The following is a 12,103-nucleotide window of genomic DNA, read 5'->3' as shown; positions in this document are numbered from 1 at the left end:
ACAACTGGGAAGGTCCAGGTTTGACTCGTGGGTGCAGTGAGGCAAATGGATAAAACTCTTAATGTGTAGCCTCTGTTCTGCTGGCCGCAAGTAGTTATGGTATGTAACCTAAGGGGTTCTAAACCTCGTTGTCCTGGTGTGTGGTGTGTGAGTGATCTTAATCCTATCCATAAATCGGTCAGTTGGGAAATGGCTTGCTGGGTAACCAGCAGCAAATAGCCATAGGTGAATGACACACACACACACACACACGGGACATCGTCGATGGCGGAGGTGGTCGCTGAGCTCCAGAGCAATCATCTATAATTCTACAGTTACCTAAGAGTAACCAAGGTGGGAAAGGAGCTGGTAATGTTTGTCCCGTCTCCATATAGTCATGTTAACTGTTGATTAGCAAAATAATGTCCAGTGAAGGTAAATATAAACTGTAGCCTGCGTTTGAGCCATCAGCTGGTTTGTTTACGTCTGCGCAACATGGCGGCCGTGAACTCGAAAGAGGAATCAGACTTCACAGGGTTTCAAGGAATAATGGAGAAGAGCACTTATGTGAAGAAAATTCTGGAGTTAGAAGGTAAAATTGAAAAACTGTTTGAAAAGTATGAGGGCCTGGAAACGAGTTATGACAATGTAAAAGAGACTGTGCCGATATGAAGAAGGAAAATGCAGCACTGAAAGAGGAAGTTAAGCTAATTAAAGTGAATTGCGAAAAATGTGGAGAATCTCTAGGAAAAGTGATGGAGAAGCAGGCTGAATGGAAAAAAGTCAGGAAGTGGAAAGAAAGGAGGTAAATTACAAAGTTGCAAGTCTGGAAAAGGAAATCAAAGAGTCAGGGGAGAAAACTTTGGGCCTTGCTGAAATTATAGATCAACAGATCATAGAAGAGAAGATAGCTGAGAAAGTGGTGAAGGTTATTAAGTCAAATGAGACATTGGTGAGGGAAACTGTAGACAAAAAGAGATGTGTGGTGATATTTGGTGTGGAGGAGGATAAGACACCGAGTAAAATGGAGAGAGAGAAAAACATAAAAAAGGTGATAAATAATATCATTAATGTGGTGCAAGAGGAGGGAAAAGACCTAGTACAAGAAATAGAGGACTTCCATAGAATTGGAAAGTTCACAAGAGAAGGTATGAGGCCAATAAGAATCAAACTTAAGTCACAAAAGGATGTAGATGAATTGGTGGAGAAGTCATGGAGGCTAGCCCAGCAGGAAACAACAAGGAAGATTTGGTTGAGAAGAGATCTCGGTGAAAAGGAAAGAGAAATGTTAAATGAGTTGAGAAAGGAGGCTTTGAAAAAAAATGAAGAGAGGACAGAAGAAGAGAAGAAAGAGTTTTTCTGGAGAATCTTGGATATGAGACTGAGGAAGTGGTTCATAACCCAGAAAAGTACAGCAAGAAAGGACTAAAGAAACTTACATATGAGCGAAATGTAATGTATTCCAACATAAATGGAGTGATATCGGGGATTTTAGAACTCAACGATTACTTGAGGGACAAGAACCCAGATATTGTGGGTCTTACTGAAACAAAACTGAGAGAGGAGAAGACCTGATGATGGTTGGAGAAGGAAATATAATGTTTGGAAAAGAAATAGAGTAGGTAAGATGGGAGGAGGAGTGATGTTGCTGGTTAAAAAAGATATAAAGGTGGATCAAGTGAAAAAAGGTATGGGAAAGGCAGAAGTGCTAAAGATCAGAGCAGAAACTAATGAAGGAAAAAAGAGGCACTACATAGTGGTGTACGTACCACCTAAGACAAATGCATGGTCAGTACAGGAATATGAAGAAATGATAAGTGATACAGGAACATGTCTGGAAGAAATGTTGGGTGGCTGTGAACGAACTATAATGATGGGAGATTTTAATTGTAAAGAGGTGTGTTGGGAGGACTGGTCAATGGAAGGATCAGAGACAACATGGGGAAATACACTATTGACACTGGCAATGGAAAATGTGTTAACTCAGTGGGTCAAAGAAGATACTAGGTTTGGAGGAGAGGGAGCATCGTCAAGACTGGACTTGGTCTTTAGTACAGAGCCAATGGTCATTGAGGAGATGAGGGTGGAGTGCCCTTTAGCAAAGAGTGATCATGCAGTTTTGGAGTTCAAGGTGATAGATGAAGAGAAATCTAGAAGAAATGAAGAATATAAAGTGGGAAGATGGAATTATGCCAAGACAGATTTTGGAAACCTAAAGAAATTCTTTCAAGAGACAAATTGGATGAAATTCAAGAGTGCTAAGGAGCAAATGAAAAGTGGAAGGAATTTATAAAAATATACAAAGAAGGTGAGAAAAATTTGTACCAATAAGACAACATAGAGAAGTTGGAAAGCAGGACTGGTTTAACGATAGATGTGAAAAGGCTAGAACAAGAAAAGAGGATGCATGGAAGAGGTGGAGAAGGAAAAGACGGATTAAGCAGTGGGAAAGTTACAAAAGAGCAAGAAATGAATATGTGTTGATTAGAAGAGAAGAAAGAAAGAAACAAGAAAAGGATATAATTGATAAATGTAAAGACCAACCAAGGCTTTTTACAGACATGTGAACAACAACATCAAAAATAGAGAAAGTATTGAAAGTTTAGAAGTAAATGGAGTATACAGTGAAGATCCCAGGAAATGGCAGAGGCTATGAATGGATGCTTTCGGAAGGTATTCACAAAGGAGACTGCTTTTGACAAACCACTGGTAATGGAACAGAAAGGGATTATGAAGGAGTTTCAAGTAACTGTGGAGGAGATCAAGAACATGATGGGGAGTTTAGAAGTGAGAAAAGCTGTGGGACCTGATGGGGTATCAGGATGGATTTTAAGAGAATGCAGGAGCAATTGGCAGAAAAAGTTTGTGAAGTAATTGATGCCTCATTAAGGGAAGGTGTAGTGCCCCAAGACTGGAAAAGAGCTAACATTGTCCCAATCTATAAATCAGGTAACAAGAGAGACCCATTGAACTATAGACCAGTGTCACTTACAAGTGTGGTAGCTAAGATGTGTGAGAGGGTGGTGAAGAATAGATGGACAGACTTCTTGGAGAAAAATGACATACTTTGTGAGTGTCAATTTGGTTTTAGAAAGGGCGTTCATGCACGACAAACCTGATATGTTACTATTCGAGGGTGATAGATGTAATACAGGAAAGAGATGGTTGGGCTGATGGAATATATCTGGATTTAAAAAGGCCTTTGATAAGGTACCACACCAGAGACTGATCTGGAAACTTGAAATGGTAGGAGGAGTGCATGGCAGTTTACTAAAATGGATGGAAGACTTTTGGTAGGAAGAGAAATGAGAACAATAATTAAGGACAGACCATCAGAATGGGGATTGGTGGAGAGTGGAGTTCCACAGGGATCAGTGTTGGCACCAGTAATGTTCGCAGTCTACATAAATGACATGGTGGATGGGGTGTCCAGTTATGTGAGCCTATTTGCAGACGATGCAAAATTGTTAAGAAAAGTGAGATGTGACAAAGATTGCGAACTACTCCAGGAAGACTTGGACAGAATATGGAAATGGAGCTGTACATGGCAAATGGAGTTCAACACGACAAAATGCAAGAAAATAGAGTTTGGCAAGAGTGAAAGAAGAATCAGGAGTATGTACAAGATAGGAAATGAAGACATAAAACCAGTCATGAAGAAAAAGACCTTGGGGTGACAATTACCAATGACCTATCGCCAGAGAGACATATAAACAAAATAATTGGAGAAGTATTGAACTTATTGAGGAACATAAGAGTGGCGTCGTATATTTAGATGAAGAAATGATGAAGAAAATAATTACTGCAATGATAAGACCGAGGCTTGAATATGCAACAATACAGTGGGCTCGAACTTAAAGAAACACATAAGGAAACTAGAGAAAGTACAGAGGGCTGCAACAAAATGGTGCCTGACTTAAGAGATTTGACTTATGAAGACAGACTGAAAAGAATGCAACTTCCAACCCTGGAAAACAGAAGAGAAAGGGGAGACCTGATAGCAATATACAGAGTGATGATTGGCATGGAAAAATGGATAGGGAAGATCTGTGTATGTGGAATGAAGAATGTCGAGAGGGCATGGGAAAAACTAAAATGGCCACTTATAGGAGAGATGTGAAAAATATAGCTTCCTCATAGAAGGGTGGAAGCATGGAATAGTTTAGACGTGGAAGTGGTCAACGCAAGGAATATTCATGATTTTAAGAAAAGCTGGACATTAATAGATATGGAGACGGGACAACACGAGCATAGCTCTTTTCCGTATGTTACAATTAGGTAAATACAATTAGGTAAATACACACACACACACACACACACACACTGTTCACCTAGCAGTGAGTAGGTACGGGATGTAAATCAAGGAGTTGTGACCTTGTTGTGTGTGTGTGTGTGCCTGATCTCAGACCTATAAGATCGAAATAATGAGCTCTGAGCTCCGTGGGTAACGTCTGGCTGTCTCGTCAGAGACTGCAGCAGATCAGACAGTGAATTACACACACACACACACACACACACACACACACACACACACACACACACACACACACACAGATAGAAGGTTGTAAAGAGGTGTTTGTGAGAAAGAATAGAAATGAGGAAGAGAGGAGAAGATATAAGGAATTGGTGGAAGAGGCAAGAAGGAAAAATGATGAGCGGTCTGAGGAGGAAAGAGAAGAGTTTTTTTGGAGAGTTATAGGAGAGAGAGTCAGAAAATGGTATGTGGAAAGAAGGAATGCGGAGAAACCCCTAGAGGAAGCAGTGGGTGGACCGTAATGTATACTAATATAGATGGGATACTGTCAAGTAGATTGGAATTGCAAGACTATATGATGGTGGAGAAGCCTGATATAGTGTGTTTGACTGAGACAAAATTGCATGAAAAAACAAAGATAAATTTGGATAATAAATATAATATATGGAGAAAGGATAGAGAGTAAAGGTGGAGGAGGAGTTATGATTATGACGAAGAAATAAATAAATGTGGATAAGGTTTGGTATGGGAAGAACAACAGAAGTGATAAGCATAAGGATAAAAAGTGATGGAAAAGAATTAATAATCATGGTGACCTATGTACCTCCTAAAACAAATTCTTGGACATTAAGGAATACGACAATATGATCAAGGATACTTTACAGAGTTTGGAAAGTGTATTATCTGGAAAAGAAAGGTGATACTAGTAGGAGATTTTAATTGTAAAGAGGTGGATTGGGAAAATCTAGTAAGTGGTGTTGGAGAGGAAGCATGGGAGAGAGATTTCTTAATCTAATGATGGAAAATATGATGGAACAGAGGGTGAAAGAAAATACTAGATATAGAGGAGATGATGAACCGCTAGACTGGATTTGGTGTTAACAAGAGAAGTGTACCTATGTGGAGATATACAATACAATGTCCTTTGGGAAAGAGTGATCATGTGGTTATGGAAATGCAGATAGCAACAACACAGCGAAGGAAGGACGAGACATACAGGAGTGGTAGATTGAATTATAGAAAGATGGACACAGAAAGTTTGAAAAATTATTTCAGAAAATTAGATTGGGAGGAGATGTTACAAATCAGAGAAGTGCAAAAAAAAATGAGATTTTTATGAAATATTATAAAGAAGGAGTTATGAAATTTGTACCAAAGTATAAACCGAGAGAGGAAGGAAGAAAGGATTGGTTTAATGCAACTTGTGTTAAGGCTAAGGAAAAGAGAGATGTGGCTTGGAAAAGATGGAAAAAGAGCAGGAATATACTAAATAAGGAGAATTATAGAGTGGTGAGAAATGAGTATGTGAGGGTAAGGAGGGAGGAAGAAAGAAAATTTGAAAAAGATATTGTAGACAAGAGTAAGGAACATCCAAAATTGTTTTACAGGTTCATAAATGGTAAACTTAAAAGAGAAAGTCCATTGAAAGATTAAAAGGAGAGCAAGGGATAGTAGATGACCCTAAGAATATAGCGGAATTGCTAAATAATAGGTTTCAGCAAGTATTTACTGAAGAAACAATGTTTGTAAAGCCTCAGAATGTACAAGGAAATGTGCACATGGATGACATTAAGATACCTAAAAAGGAGTTATATAAAATGTTGGAGGAACTTAAAGATGATAAAGCGATGGGACCAGATGAAGTTTCAGGAAAATTATTGAAGGAGTGTAGAGAAGAATTGATTGATCCATTATATGATATTATAAGGTGTTCATTAGAAACAGGGAAGTACCAGTAGAGTGGAAGAGAGCTGAAGTGGTGCCCATTTATAAGGGAGGCAGTAAGGAAGAGCCTCTTAACTATAGACCTGTGTCTCTAACAAGTGTGGTCGGTAAGATTTGTGAGAGGGTGATAAAGAAATATTGGATACGGTTCCTGGAGGATCATAAGTTATTATCGGATCATCAATTTGGCTTTAGGAAAGGGAGGTCATGTGTAACAAATCTACTGAGCTTTTATTCAAGAGTGGTTGACAAAATACAAGAGAGAGAGGGATGGATGGACTGTGTATATTTGGATTTAAAGAAAGCTCTTGACAAGGTACCTCACATGAGACTGTTATGGAAATTAGAGATTTATGGAGGACTGAAAGGAAAAGTGTTAAAGTGGATGGAAAACTACTTGAGATGGAGGGAGATGAGAGATGCAAAGTCGGACTGGTTGGTGGTGGAGAGTGGAGTCCCACAAGGCTCAGTGCTGGCACCAATACTTTTCCTTGTATATATTAATGACATGCCAGAGGGAGTAAACAGTTATATTAATTTGTTTGCGGATGATGCAAAGTTGTGTAGGTGTGTGAAGAGTGAAGAAGATTGTGAAATTTTACAGGCAGATCTGGATAAGATTTGGGAGTGGAGCAAGAGGTGGCAAATGGAATTTAATCTGAGCAAAAGTCATGTGATGGAGATGGGGAATAGTGGAAGACGGCCAAGAGGGTCATATAAGGTGGAAAAGGAAAAGGATTTCAGAGTGATAATACAAGACCATGGGCAGTTTGAGGCTCATATTGATAAGATGTTTGGAGAAACGTATAATTTGATAAAAAACATTGGATTAGCCTTCCATTATATGGATAAAGATATGATGAAGAAATTAATTAGTACGGTAATTAGACCAAGATTGGAATATGCTGGAGTGGTTTGGTCCCCTTATAAAAAGAAGCATATAAGGAAGTTGGAGAGATTGTAGAGAATGGCAACAAAAATGGTTCCGGAATTGGCAGAAATGACCTATGAGGAGAGATTAAAAGAAATGAATTTGCTTACCTTGGAACAAAGAAGAGAAAGAGGAGATTTGATACAGGTTTATAAACTGTTGAACGATCTGGATGAAGTGGATAATGAGCAAATGATGTTGAGAGAGGAAAATTTAAATAGAACTATGAGATTGCATAGTAAAAAGATAGCCAAGGGAATACGCTTGAAGGATGTGAAGAAATATAGTTTCCCACAAAGATGTGTCGAGGCGTGGAATAGTTTGAGTGAGGAGGTGGTGTCAGCGAGGAGTGTGCATAGTTTTAAAGGAGAGTTGGATGTGTGTAGATATGGAGACGGGGCCACACGAGTATGATACCCAGGCCCTATAGAATTACAACTAGGTGAACTAGGTGAATACACACACACGCCCGGTAGCTCACACACACGACCGATAGCTCAGTGGTTAGAGTGCTGGCTTCACAAGCCAGAGGACTGGGGTTTGATTCCCCAGCCGGGTGGAGATATTTGGGTGTGTCTTCTTTCACGTGTAGCCCCTGTTCACCTAGCAGTGAGTAGCTACGGGATGTAAATCAAGGAGTTGTGACCTTGTTGTCCCGGTGTGTGGTGTGTGCCTGGTCTGAGAGGCCTATCCAAAGATCGGAAATAATGAGCTCTGAGCTCGCTCCGTAGGGTAACATCTGGCTGTCTCCTCAGAGACTGCAGCAGATCAAACAGTGAAACACACAGAATATCAAGTAATATTAGAGAGGCTGTTACCTACATGGACATGGATATGAAAAAAAAGAAATAATACATAATTACAAACATGATACACTCTAAGTTGCAGTATGCTGGAGTTGTACAGTCTTCATATAGGAAAAAGAATATAAGAAACTGGAAAGAATATAGAAGACAGCAACAAAGATGAGCAAGAATTGAAGAAAAAGAGACATGCAAAGAGCAAATGGAAGAATTGAGATCAATAGCAATGGAGGAGAGAAGAGATAGGGAAACTTGATAATAATGTAAAAATTAAACTATATGGAAAAGGTAGACAGTTTTGTAGATGCACAAGGATGAGGGAACAAAAATTATTAAGAAGAGTAAATGTCTCAATGACACCAAGAAATACAGTTTCCCGTGTTGAAGCAATGATCTCTGGAATAGTTTAAGTGAGGAAATGGTTGCATGTATTGGTGTGAGCAAATTTAAAGAAAAACAGGATAACAGCAGATAAAGAGATTGGAAAGATAAGCTTTACAATACAACTAGGTTAATACACACACACAGATACACAAATATACTAATAAAAAGCTGTAAAATGTGCATTTGAGAGAATATGATATCTAAAATGGAAAAAGGAACAAAAAATTTTAACTAATCTAATAAATATAAAATAAATTGCTGAAATTACAATGAAATGGAATGAAATTGAATTTATCTTAAAGAAATGAACCCACAGTATGGTAGTAAAATATATCCTATGTATCTATGTATGATATCTATCTGTCTATCAATCTATTTATCTATCTATCTATCTATCTATCTATTTATCTATCAATCTAAAAAATAATGACAAAAAATACCACAATTAATAGGTAAGGTTTCTGAGCATGTGAAACACGCACTTTGGTCTTCTGTGTTATTAGAATGTCATTACTCTTCTCAAACATCTCAGTATCTTATCCCAACCATATATAACAGGCTCTAATGGAGGTTATTAGGGTATTCAAAGGTATTTCATGATTACAAGGACATTTAAACAAGGATTTTATATCATCATACAAAAATAAATGAGTGTGTTTATTACAGCAACTTTTCAAAATAGCAATGATGATGACATAAATATGAGTCTTCACATGATCATGACATACCTGGATAGAGTAACGCTCATCGTCATCATTGGTAAGATAGAGCAGCTCCACCACCAGGGACGCCCACAAGCCACGCACTGTCTCGCCGCCCAACTGGCCCACCCGCACCTCAGCCTCCCCCAGAGTCAGCAGATGTGAGGTGTACACCCTCTGTGGAACACCAGCAGGTGAGGATAGGCAGTCTTGTTATCACTCAATACAGACAATTTATGAATAACTTAAACCTATTAAGAGTCACTTCACATGAAATATGTAAATAAATAAAGGCTTTTAAATGATTCCATTTGAAGCATTTTCATTACTCTAATGCATATTGAAAATATAAATATATAAATAAACACAAACAGTTCAGTATTTTGAAGGAAATTTTCTTGATACGGTGCAGTGAATTCCCTGAATTCCTTCAGTGAAAGTCTTTGTAAATAAGTCCATGATTCTCTAACCTCAAACCTGGACCTTCTCAGCTGAAACCCAAGCATGCTACTACTTCACTATGCAGTGTGTGTGTGTGTGTGTGTGTGTGTGTGTGTGTGTGTGTGTGTGTGTGTGTGTGTGTGTGTGTGTGTGTGTGTGTGTGTGTGTGTATCTGTGTGTGTGTGTGTGTGTGTATTTACCTATTTGTGTATTACAGGGCCTGAGCTAAGCTCTCTGTGTCCTGCCTCCTTGTCCACTCCTGTCATATCTCTCTTTCATCTGATTGACACACACTGCGTCAACAAAATCACTGCTCAGTTTATTCCACTTATCAATACTGTGATGTGGGAAACTGTACTTTCTCACGTCATTTAGACAGATGTCTTTTATTAGTTTTTTTCCATGTCCTCTGAGATGATTACTTGTGGTCACCTTTATCAACTCTCTGTCCAATATGTCAATCTTGTTCACCAATTTATACTTAGTTATCATGTCTCCCCCTTGTTCTTCTCTCTTCTAATGTGGTCAGCCCCAGTTCCCTCAGTCTTGCCTCATAGTCTAACTCCCTAAGTCCTGGTACCATCCTTGTTGCCAGCCTCTGTACCCTTTCCACCTTCTTCACATTTTTCTTCATATGCGGTGACCAGACGCAAGCTGCATAGTATCTTCTTCATCATTCCTTCATCTAGGTAGTGGAATGCAAGACCAATATTTTGAAGCATGTTATATGTTTTCCCAAATATCTTGTTAATGTGTTTCTCCGGTGACAAAGTGTTTTGCACGGTTACTCCTAGGTCTTTCTCCTCATTGGTCTCTTCAATTTTCTCATCACCCAGCCTGTAATCCCTGTTTGGTCTGTATCTACTTCTTTCCATTTTCATAACATGGCTCTTGTTTATATTAAATTCCATCTGCTACTCTTTACTCCACTCATATATTTTATCAAGATCTTCCTGTAACTTGTTACAATCTTCCACATTCTTTACTCTCCTCATAATTTTAGTATCATCCGTGAACATATTCATGTAACTGTCAATTCCTACTGGCATATCATTAACATAAATCAAAAACATGATGGGACCACGCAATGGCCCTTGTGGAACTCCACTGGTTACCTTCTTCCACTCGGACTTCCTTCCTTTCACCACTGTTCGCATTTCTCTTCCCTCTAAGTAATTTTCCATCCATTTTGCTAGTTTATCACTTACACTCATTTAACATTTCTCTTTCCTTTTCACCGAGATCTCTTCTCAACCAAATCTTCCTTGTTGTTTCCTGCTGGGCTAGCCTCCATGACTTCTCCACCAATTCATCTACATCCTTTTGTGACTTAAGTTTGATTCTTATTGGCCTCATACCTTCTCTTGTGAACTTTCCAATTCTATGGAAGTCCTCTATTTCTTGTACTAGGTCTTTTCCTCCTCTTGCACCACATTAATGATATTATTTATCACCTTTTTATGTTTTCTCTCTCTCCATTTTACTCGGTGTCTTATCCTCCTCCACACCAAATATCACCACACATCTCTTTTGTCTACAGTTTCCCTCACCAATGTCTCATTTGACTTAATAACCTTCACCACTTTCTCAGCTATCTTCTCTTCTATGATCTGTTGATCTATAATTTCAGCAAGGCCCAAAGTTTTCTCCCTGACTCTTTGATTTCCTTTTCCAGACTTGCAACTTTGTAATTTACCTCCTTTCTTTCCACTTCCTGACTTTTTTTCCATTCAGCCTGCTTCTCCATCACTTTTCCTAGAGATTCTCCACATTTTCGCAATTCACTTTAATTAGCTTAACTTCCTCTTTCAGTGCTGCATTTTCCTTCTTCATATCGGCACAGTCTTTCTTAACATTGTCATAACTCGTTTCCAGGCCCTCATACTTTTCAAACAGTTTTCAATTTTACCTTCTAACTCCAGAATTTTCTTCACATAAGCGCTCTTTCCATTATTCCTTGAAACCCTGTGAAGTCTGATTCCTCTTTCGAGTTCACGGCCGCCATGTTGCGCAGACGTAAACAAACCAGCTGATGGCTCAAACGCAGGCTACAGTTTATATTTACCTTCACTGGACATTATTTTGCTAATCAACAGTTAACATGACTATATGGAGACGGGACAAACATTACCAGCTCCTTTCCCACCTTGGTTACTCTTAGGTAACTGTAGAATTATAGATGATTGCTCTGGAGCTCAGCGACCACCTCCATCATCGACGATGTCTGTGTGTGTGTGTGTGTGTGTGTGTGTGTGTGTGTGTGTGTGTGTGTGTGTGTGTTTCACTGTTTGATCTGCTGCAGTCTCTGACGAGACAGCCAGACGTTACCCTACGGAACGAGCTCAGAGCTCATTATTTCCGATCTTCAGATAGGCCTGAGACAAGGCACACACACACACCGGGACAACAAGGTCACAACTCCTCGATTTACATGTACCTACTCACTGCTAGGTGAACAGGGTTACGTGAGACACACCAAATATGTGTGTGTGTGTGTGTGTGTGTGTGTGTATTTACCTAATTGTATTTACCTAATTGTAACATACGGGAAAGAGCTATGCTCGTTGTCCCATCTCCATATCTACTAATGTCCAGCTTTTCTTAAAATCATGAATATTCCTTGCGTTGACCACTTCCACGTCTAAACTATTCCATGCTTCCACCC

At 39.1% G+C, this 12,103-nt stretch overlaps 1 protein-coding gene across 2 annotated transcripts in view; it reads right to left on the bottom strand.

Moving 5' to 3' along the window:
• LOC123520693 (pecanex-like protein 4) overlaps positions 1–12,103 on the bottom strand; it is a 54,284-nt gene that overhangs the window by 27,089 nt on the left and 15,092 nt on the right. For both annotated transcript variants that reach the window (XM_045283222.1, XM_045283221.1), the window contains exon 17: positions 9,025–9,174. In XM_045283222.1, the coding sequence (XP_045139157.1) occupies positions 9,025–9,174 (150 nt within the window). The remainder of the gene's footprint in view (positions 1–9,024; positions 9,175–12,103) is intronic.

This window comes from Portunus trituberculatus, chromosome 47 (assembly GCF_017591435.1).
Source record: "Portunus trituberculatus isolate SZX2019 chromosome 47, ASM1759143v1, whole genome shotgun sequence".
Classification (NCBI taxonomy): Eukaryota; Metazoa; Arthropoda; class Malacostraca; order Decapoda; family Portunidae; genus Portunus; species Portunus trituberculatus.
The sequence above is the reverse complement of the archived record's forward strand: the minus strand, read 5'-3'. Positions and strand labels throughout refer to the sequence as shown.